The sequence below is a fragment of the Penaeus japonicus genome, unplaced genomic scaffold (genome assembly GCF_977035675.1).
Source record: "Penaeus japonicus unplaced genomic scaffold, GWHDUDI00000001_assembly GWHDUDI00000025, whole genome shotgun sequence".
In the NCBI taxonomy this organism is placed as follows: domain Eukaryota; kingdom Metazoa; phylum Arthropoda; class Malacostraca; order Decapoda; family Penaeidae; genus Penaeus; species Penaeus japonicus.
In genome coordinates this window covers 11624992-11634991 of record NW_028234427.1, presented here as the reverse complement: position 1 = coordinate 11634991, position 10000 = coordinate 11624992, and the positions used below count along the sequence as shown (strand labels likewise).

The following is a 10000-nucleotide window of genomic DNA, read 5'->3' as shown; positions in this document are numbered from 1 at the left end:
GAAATTAATCATGACACTATCTTGAAGTAATTTTGAAATGATTGAAGATGTTCAAAGAATTATTGCATCTTCCCCATGGTGAGATTGTTTATAACTTCCTAACAAAAGTATTCTTGCCTCAACAGATCAATACAACAAGTAGTTAGTGCATTTGGCTCACACCTCAATATAGAACTACAGCAGAGGGGTATTGAGTATAACCAATTGTTCACCAGACATAGGTAAGTCTTCCCTGTTTTACTTTGAAATTTGAATGTTTTCTTCATATCTATATTTTTTTATCTATCTGTATATGTGTATCCGTATGTGTATATATATTTATATATTTGTTTGCTGCAAGTATATGAAGGTAATTAGGTTTGAAGAAAAGATCCCATATTTGTCTCAAGTCTCTACTCCTTTTCATGCGAGGTGTGATACTGATGCTCTAACATTTGTCCTTGTAGTCACATGCGAGGACCCCTCTTAGAGCGAATGCCACCATTTGAAAATAACCGAATAACAGAGAATGACAAGGTTGCCTTGACCAATGGTGTGGATGCAAGTCCAGACAATCAGGCACTCTTGAACGACTTCACAGCGCCCAATAACAATGCTAATGAAAATTTCGAGTCGGTAAGGATTGATTCCCCCCTCTCCCATATGTAGGGGTGGAGTGAGAATATGTAGAATTTCCTTGTGAATAATCCTGCAGAAGGAGAACTTTTAAAAAGTATTTCAACCTTTTTTAAACTGCCAACCAAAATGAGCCCTTGATCAGTTACCACAGCCTGCCAATTTTTTTTACTTTTTATTTTGCTAAAATTACATCAAAATTGTTTAAGAATATAGAGAGCAATACAACTTTCGTCTGAAAACTTGAGAGCAGATATACTGTATTAAAGATAGGACCAACCTTTGTGGTGGTGATGCTTCTTGTATACATGCCTAAACAAAGCCCCATAAATTGTATTGCCAAAGTTTTTACAGTAATAGTGAGTGTATTATGATTGGTCATCTCATCTTTATATGATGTTTTCATCATTGTGATATTCAGAATGATCACATTACATATTTCATCAAGGATAACTTCTTTTTTCTGTGATCAGAATGCCTTGTTGGACCTACTAGGAGGAATGGACCCTGGTGAGAACAATACTGTTCAGACTTCCACAACTCCAGCACCCATCACTGCACCAGCACCAGCACCAGTACCGGCTGTTAACTCTGATATATTAGATCTGTTAGGTGAGATGTTGTCTATTCATCCTCTCCCTCATGATTCATCTTGTCCACCCCTCTCCTCCTCCTTCCTCCTCATCTTGTCCACCCCTCTCCTCCTCCTTCCTCCTCATCTTGTCCACCCCTCTCCTCCTCCTTCCTCCTCATCTTGTCCACCCCTTTCCTCCTCCTTCCTCCCTAGCACCTCAACTCCCCTCTTCCCTCCTCCTCATCTTCCTCATTCCCCCTCCTCTTCGTCCTCCTCATCCCCCCCCCACCCCACCTCTTCTTCCTCCTCATCTCCCCTCCCCTTACTGTCCTCCTTTTCCTCTTCCCTTCCTTCCTTCACAACTTCCTTTTCGCTGCTTTGGTTAATCAAAGATCCAATTATTCAATTTCCTCTATGATATGCCCTTCCTCAAGCTTTAGCTAAAATTGGCAAAATATTGACTTGTAACAATGTACTCGGTTTCTGAACACATTTGACACTTGAACACTTTCAACAGGTGGATTGGATTCAGCACCTGCTGTGCCTGTGCCAGCTACCAACATGAACGACACTGTATCATCAGGCCAGTCCACCAATGCCAGCAACTCTGCGTTCTTGTTGGATGGTCTGCTCAACAACTCCACCCCTATCATCACTTCTCTCAACCCGGCTGCAACAACGGCCTCAAATACGCTCACAACACCTGCGGTCCAGAAGAATAGTAGTACGTGTAAATGTTATGCTGTTCTAGGGTCTAATTGATTTGTGGGTATTATGTGACTTTTATTTAAAATAGATGTATGGTGCTAATGATAATCATCCTTTTTATTCTGCAGGTATACCAGGCATCAATGCTTATAACAAAAATGGAATCAAGTTGGACATGACATTTGAGGTGCAGGAGACCGTCACAACGATCAACATGCAAGCCACAAACAACACCGGAACGAACGTCACAGATTTTCTCTTCCAGGCTGCTGTGCCAAAGGTATGATGTCCTTTACTTTCTGTTTGGAACTTAGTTAGTCATTCACAATACTACTTCTGACAGTATTTCCCTTACTCCTTGCTTTATATTTACAGCACATAAATTCTGATAAAAACAAACACAGGATTATGAGGGAGTTGTACAATTAGATACAACAATCATGTGAATTTTAATATTAGAATCTACCTTCAACTTGTACCTGGGATAGAGTTTAAACAGTGCTACTTGCAATGCAAGAAATGTCCCACTCATTCTAAATCATTACGGTTTAAAGCTGTTCTTCTTTACCTATAAAACTGTTACTAGCCTCTTGTTTTGTAATTCAGGTTTACATTGAATAGGCTTGTTAGCAGAATTTTGAGTCCATTGTTTATCAGAGAATTATTTTATTAATATTAGAATTGTGAACTTTTAATATGGATACTTAACCCTTTCCCGACGGGGCACTCGCTACGCGAAGTCCCCTATGCCGGGCGATTGCAATATTGCGTTGTAATCGTCACAATCGCATGACGCCCCGGCGTTGGGAGTTTGGGTGTGTCACACAAGTGTGACGCACCGTCGTCATAGGGTTAAGTAAACTAAGAATGCGAGTTGCCCTGTGTTGCCTCTTTTGTAAATGAAGCCAAAGCCATCTCTCCAAATATAATCAGAATTTCAAGTGTAACTTCTCTGTGTGGATGGCTTAACCCATTAACAACTGGGCTGTTTTGTCTCCAAATGGTCGAAACGCTGGGATATTTCAAACATGTAAACCAAATGCCTCGGGATTTTTGGCTGTACGGGCTGCGGCCAAGAGCTATACACCTGATGACCCAGCGCACAGGCCAGGAGGATAGTCATGATGAAATATCTCGTCCCTGGCGGCTAACGCTACCACCACTTGACATGATATTTTGTCACCTGTCGATAATGGGTTAAAGGCATGCAAATACACTTTCTAAAGGGAAATAAAAAGATGTCCTGAAATTCTCACTTCCATAAGGAAATAGTTACAATTTCTCCACCAAGGCTCAAAAAGTTGAGAGATCTTTCCTCTTACTACATTTTTTCCATTCACACTATGTTATTGCACTAAACTAAACACATTCAAATAATATGCTACAACATCCTTGCCACTTTCCTCAAATGCTGCTTCTCTTTACAGTCGTTACAGCTGCAGATGCTAAACCCGAGCAGCACTACTATGGCTCCAACGTCAACCCTGAACCAAATAATAAAGGTCAACAACCCGAACAAGGTAAATAGGGAGTGAGGAAATACATTCACTTTGCCCCTTCCTGCCAGAGATGACTATACAAGTCCGTGATTTTGATAACAGCAAGGGGATAATCCTTTGAATGTTGAAATCTCTTTCGACATGTATATTGGTTACCTGGCAGCAAGGGGTACTGTACTCAGAGCTGTTTGTTTGTTTTGTTAGAATAACTTTAATTTATCAGTCTCTTAAAAGATTTTAATGTTTTGTTATCTGAATGTAAACTGTTCTGAAGATATGATATTCATATTCATTAAGATGTTTATTAGTTTGGTTTGGTTTATCATTATTATTCAAATTCTCTAACCGCTCTGTCAAGAGTTTTCACATTTTCTCATGTGTTTGTATAGAATGAATACAGAAATGAAATACCTCGAATTCTGACACAGGTGGCGTTGAGGATGAGGATAAAGCTGTCATGGTCAGCCAACGGGTCACTTGTCCAGGATCAGGGCGAGATCAGCAACTTCCCCCCGGCTCTTTGGCAGTGACACCACCTGGGCACCCCTCACTCTGTCCACGGAACTTGCCTCTCCATTGGCTCCCTCTCATTGTATCACTTTCATGTCAAGAACAATTATTTCTACACGGCCAAGACAACAACCTTGTACTCTCTCTCTCTCCCCGAGAGGATCTCACTGAAAATTGATTTGCTTAAGATTTGTTCCTTCAGTGATTGCTTTAAGATTCTTACCAAGGCAAGAAGATCATGTTTACACTCTGCACACTTTTCTTTTTCCTCTCTTGGTAATTTAATGCTACCATCACTCCATCTATCATCCTTTATCTGTTTCTTTCTCAAGGTCATTTCATATTGTGCTATAAGTTCTCTTTCACATTCAACATTCTTTGCCAATAAGGAAGATGGCTTCAAGGAGATGATCCCTTTCCCCTTTTATGACATTGTGTATCTTCTCAAGGTGGTTGTGGTCTCAAATGGGCAGGACAAATGCACTCTCTTCTCTGGAACTACATTTTGTCTCATCAGACAACATGGTCTTTCTCTCATCTGGTTTTCTACACTACTCTTCCTTATCTTGCTTACACTTGCGTTCTTCGTTCCTTTACTTCCTATTTGCTTTATACATATGGTATTCATGTCTTGGCTCATTGGCTCCTCTTCACAGCTGAAATTTCTTAAGCAAGCATCAGTGTACCAGTCTGTTTCATTAGACCTTTCATGGCACTTCGTCCTCGGTTTCAAGCTTGGGTTCTCTCCCACGTCCTTCTCCAGTTTGGCATGTGCCCCGTCCTTCCCAATCCATGACTCAACAAGTACATTGTCACACCTACATTGTGTACTACTAATGATGAGGTGACAGGAATCTCCCTGTGCTGTAGTGTGAGGTTTTTGCTGCTGAGCATTATATCTCTTATTGGACGGTGTACGATACGCTGACTCTCGCGAGAAATGGTTGTGCTAACGTTGACATTTGAGGGGTGATATTTGTGATACAAAGATTAAATGGCCAACGTTAATTCATGGAAGACCAACCGTAATTCAGATGAGTATGTTGCAGTTAGTTGACTCAGACAAGTTTAATAAGTTTTCAGGTAGTTCAGTTTTTTGAAATGAGAGGTGGATGCTCCTTTTATTTGAAGGTTGAGAAAACCTATTTAAATTTTGTTGATTCTCTTATTTATTACAAACACATAACACAAAGATTTATAGTTATCTAACTTCTAACACCTGAAAACAATGATGATATTCATTAATGTTTTGCTTAACCATTTCCTGAGAAATTAGATGAAATTCATTATGAACCAGTGATTATTTTAGAACAATATAACATGGGTTATATTTGAAGCTATTAAGGATTTTTTTTTCTTTCTTTCTTTTTGCATTGCAATAGATATCTATATTATTGAAGCCTTTTTATGTGTAATTTTAGTGCAATTAATGATTCACATTATGTAAGGTACATAGTTTACTAACAGCTGTATTCAATCTGATCCCACAATAAGGTCAAGTAATTTGACCGGAATACAGACCTCGGCAGATTATCTATTATGATCAGCCTCCATGATGAAATGATTGACTAGGATGATGGTTTGTAAGTTGCTGCATTCATAGATTTGTTTCCAATAAAGGATATATTCGTTCCAGCAAAACTGGAATTTGACTGTCATCTTATTAGTAACTTACAAAATGGAGTGTCTGTTGCAGTACTATACACATTGAAAACCAACACCTATGTTACAATCTTTAGCTGTCACACTTGTACTTCCCTTTGTACTTAAGTGATCTGTTGCATGTATTGGGAATTGTTTTTGTAACATTAAAACACATGTGTTAAATAGGTACCCTATTGATAATTATGATCATTTGCCTTACAGTGTAAAAATGCTTTTTTCTGCATCTTTGAATAACATTTTTTTTTTTATTATTGGGTAAACACTGATTGCCATTTTTAAAGTTTAGGATTGTACTTAAAAGCCCCAATGGCTGTTAGGACATTGTGAAATATGTATAGTATGTATTTCCTTTTCTTACGCTTTTTAGTCTATGCCAAATACTATTAACCAGTGAGATTTGAAGTACTGGCTGCATATGATCTACCCTTTTTATTAGAAAAGAATCTATCAAGTGCTCTGTCGTGTGCCAGCTACCATCCCACTATCACAGCTGAGGTGGCGTAGAAGGTGAATTGTTCTTTAAGGAGCTATAAATATATATACAAATATATATATAAACAAAGAAAGGAAAAAGGGAAAAATATATGTCAAAAAGTGGACTTATAGATTATTGAACTGGGAAGAAGGAAATCTGTTTTTTTTCACTTTTTTTCCTTCTTTTATTTAAGAAATTAATATCTAAGGTTTTGTTTTGTTTTGAAGGTCTTTTTTTTTGTACAAGTCAGGTTTATGTAAATAACCATATCAGGAAGAGCAAGCTGATGATGATGATGATGAAGAGTAGGTGTTTCATAATTGTTGTAAATACTTGTTATAAGTGATGCACAGTGAGAGGGCTTGGAGAACCTTGCCGTGAGCCCAGCTATTATGTGTAAAAACCAAGAGTCCATCCACATCATTTATTTTTTCTCCTTTGTGTATTACTTAGATGATTTTAATCAGTACCAAACTTAATGTTTATGTTCGGTTATTTAAATTGGTGATGGAGTATGAATTTGTTTTGTTTTGGCAAATTTATGCCCAAGGCGCCAACGCAAGTTTTGACAAAGTTTCCTACAAATGTCAAAAAGTAAAACTGGCCTATGAAGAGCCTGGGACAGGATTTATGATCCCAGGTTCTGTCATTTTATTTCATTGTTACACAGTAGGACCCATAGGCCCAAGAGGTATATATTTTGTGGAATGTGTCCTGTTGTATTAAATTTATTTAGTGTTTGTATATTTTATGTCATTTAGGAATGATGTATCTATATATTGTTTGATATAATGATTGAGTTATAAGAAAAAAATATTATGTATATAAAACTTCCAGGGCTGCTTTCAGAAAAAGTGTCAGGGAATGTCTTAATAGCACCCAGACAAAAAGTGATGGGGCAGTGGGAAGGAAGAAATATATGACAGATTTTACATTCTTTCAAAAGGAATTTTATATGCTGAGTGAAATTAACCCCAAAATACCCTCCCACTTAACTGCTGCACTTGAGATGAGGCTGGATTTAACCCCTTTGACTTTTTTTTTTTTTTCTTTTCTCTCTCTCTCTCTCTCTCTCTCTCCTTTGGTGTGTGAAGTGGGTCCTCAAAATTGAATGGACCAAGAATGTAAATTGCTTTTATGTGGCACATGGTACATGCCTGCACTCCTGTGGAATAGTTCGTCTTGACCTCAAGATAGACATCCTAAATTAAAGTCACTGCAAACCGACTCGGGCAGCAGAAGGGAACAGCAACCTCAAGCTTTTTTGGTGACATGCTTGCAGTTCCCCTGTCAGCCAAGACCACAAGTCTTCACAACCAAATACCAGAAGTTGGCAGGGTCTGCATCGCTCTTTGAGATGAATGTTTGTCTCCTTTCCAGTGGGTATTGTCTTGGGGTGTGGCACCCTTCCCCACTCCATTGCTAGACAGTAGGCCAGGTCCACTAAGCCATTCCATGTTCTCTGGTGATGTAAAATGAGCCCTCTGGCATCATGTCATATTGATAATTTGGGGAAATAAATTTATCAATGACTTTTTATATTGTTGTTTTCCTCTGGTCTGGTCAGTGTTTCAAGTATCCTCTGTATGGAATACTAAAAAGAAGAAAAAAAAAAAAAATTGTGGGAAAGATTAATGTAAGATTTTTTTTTCGTTAAACTAACAAAAATTAGCCCACCTAAACCCATCTACTGAATAAAATTTTCATATAAATGAAAAACTTTAGTATTTGAATATGTCAGAAGCATACAGGATAGAAAAAAAGTATAGTACTCACAAAATCTTGCTACTTATGCACTTTCACATAGCACTTCATTTAAATACTGTCCGAGAGTAATAAAAATGAAAATAAAACATAAGTCCTCAAACAGTTACATATAAAACCAAGCCTATACATGTTTCCTTGTACTTTTTATTGACACCATTTTGATTTGTAATGAACTACATTGAAAACAAATTGGATTCTTTTACTTGCCGTCTTCAGCAGATAATTTTTATTGATCAACTACATATTTGCTTTTACTTTGTTGTAACATATCTTTGACAAAAGTAGCTTAATGGCCATTCCAGTAAATGAAAAAATCACTGCAGATTGTTTATATCAATTCTATCAAGAGTTGGCCAATAATTATTCAATATATATTTAATAATTAAGGATTGTAGTGAAAGTACAAAAAAAAAAAAAAAAATGATGGGAAAGTAATTAAATATAAAAGAAAGAAGTACTTATTTTTTCTGCAATCTTTCTTTGTTAACCCACTCACGACGGGGGCATTCTAGCCTTGAATGTCACAATGCCGGGGCTTTCGAACGCTTAGGCCTAAATCAATTAAATGGCTGGCACAATACTGTGCTGCCCGGCCACTGGGCTTTTGAATGAGCAGTACAGTACTATACCACCCGTCCAGAGAGGGTTAATGATCTTTCAGTACAAAATACACCAATTCTTCCAATAATATGTTCTCTTCAATTATTGGTAATACCAATATTTATACATTTCCTATATTCTTCATTGGGCCTACTTTCATTTTCATTTATAATATACTATATAAAAGGTTATATGAAAGACAAGTAATAGAATACAGTAGACTATTTTGTCAAAATACTTTTGAACATCAGTTAGTATCAGAGCTTCAAGTAAGCACTATGGTCCTTTTTGTGAAATGTATATTAGAACAAAGTTGTTTTTGTATATTCCTTCAAATATCAATAAAAATAACGTGGTCATATTGCAGTGGTTTAATAAAATGGACAGTAAAATTATTCCTTTAAAATAATAATTGTACACCTTTATTGGCAATGAAAATATGAAGCTATGACAAATTTTATTGAAAATCTTAAAATCCTAAGATTAATACAGTTTTCAACCTTATATTCTTCACAAGACAATACAAACTATTCAGTGATAAACATGAATTCATGACCAATGCATGACCCCTTTTACTGAAGAAAAAACCTAAAGTAGTGATAATCTAATGAAATGGTTAGAGAATGATTGGCGTGTTTGATAGCCAGAAATTCAGTTGCTGTTTTGGTTCAGTCAAACCCTTCCTTTTTCTCTCGAATGGCTTCTCTGAACCTCTCCTCAAGAAGGGATAGTTCGGATATCAAGTCCGTGATTGCGTTCATGAAGGCGTCGTGAGGTGTGTAACTGGCATCTGAAGTCTGGAGAAAGATGGAATTAGTAATGTACAATCTGTGTATTGTAATACATTAACCCGTTAGCAGCGGATGGCATGATTTGCTGCAAAGGCAGAGTCGGTCATGGACGCAGATGGCACCGTGCCAGACAATGTAAACCAGCCTTCCTATTGCACAAATATTTATTTAAAACTGCAACCAATGGGTTAAAAAAAAAAAAGTATGATGAGACCAAATGATTTTGCATAGTAAAATGTGCAACTTTATTGTGCTTCTAAATTCATCAAAATTAAATAATATGATGAAGATATAAATACCAAAATGTTGATTAAACATTAGCTTTGTGTCCTTATTTATTCTCATTCATACAGATCATGACTAATAAGTAGCATCTATTTCATTCCGATCATACAAACATTAATTCTATAAAATTATACAATAACATATGAACCATCACAAAATCAAATAAATCTACTGATCAATAATAACAAAAATACAAAAATCTAACCTACCATCTCATAAACTATAAAGTATCAGTCAGACAAATACAGAACTTTTGTAACCCCTGCATCACAAAAACTAAATCTTGAAAATACAAAAAAAAAAACAAAAAAAAACAATAATCTAGAAGAAGAAGAAGAAGAAGAAAGAAGAAGAAAGAAGAAAGAAGAAAGAAGAAAGAAGAGGGAGGGAGGGAGAAACAAACAATCGCCATTACCTGTATTCTGAGTAACACCTTATGTTCGAGAGGATGAGGGTTCTTATAGCCGGTGAAGATTACATTGGGGTCCTTCAGCAGCTGCATACGGATCAT

At 36.9% G+C, this 10000-nt stretch overlaps 2 protein-coding genes across 4 annotated transcripts in view; one reads left to right on the top strand and one right to left on the bottom strand.

Moving 5' to 3' along the window:
* AP-1gamma (adaptor protein complex 1, gamma subunit) overlaps window positions 1-7585 on the top strand; it is a 40205-nt gene extending 32620 nt beyond the window's left edge. For all 3 annotated transcript variants that reach the window (XM_043033547.2, XM_043033548.2, XM_086551332.1), the window contains exons 13-19: window positions 126-221; window positions 447-615; window positions 1089-1227; window positions 1707-1913; window positions 2026-2177; window positions 3325-3417; window positions 3825-7585. In XM_043033547.2, the coding sequence (XP_042889481.2) occupies window positions 126-221; window positions 447-615; window positions 1089-1227; window positions 1707-1913; window positions 2026-2177; window positions 3325-3417; window positions 3825-3926 (958 nt within the window). In that variant the 3' untranslated portion in view covers window positions 3927-7585. The remainder of the gene's footprint in view (window positions 1-125; window positions 222-446; window positions 616-1088; window positions 1228-1706; window positions 1914-2025; window positions 2178-3324; window positions 3418-3824) is intronic.
* Window positions 7586-8620: 1035 nt separating this feature from the next.
* Window positions 8621-10000, bottom strand: part of Polr2J (DNA-directed RNA polymerase II subunit RPB11) — a 3838-nt gene continuing 2458 nt past the window's right edge. Inside the window, exons 2-3 of the mRNA XM_043033549.2 lie at window positions 9905-10000; window positions 8621-9210 (exon numbers count right to left, since the gene is read on the bottom strand). The exon at window positions 9905-10000 is cut by the window's right edge and continues 54 nt beyond it. Coding sequence (XP_042889483.1) covers window positions 9082-9210; window positions 9905-10000 — 225 coding nt within the window. The 3' untranslated portion in view covers window positions 8621-9081. The remainder of the gene's footprint in view (window positions 9211-9904) is intronic.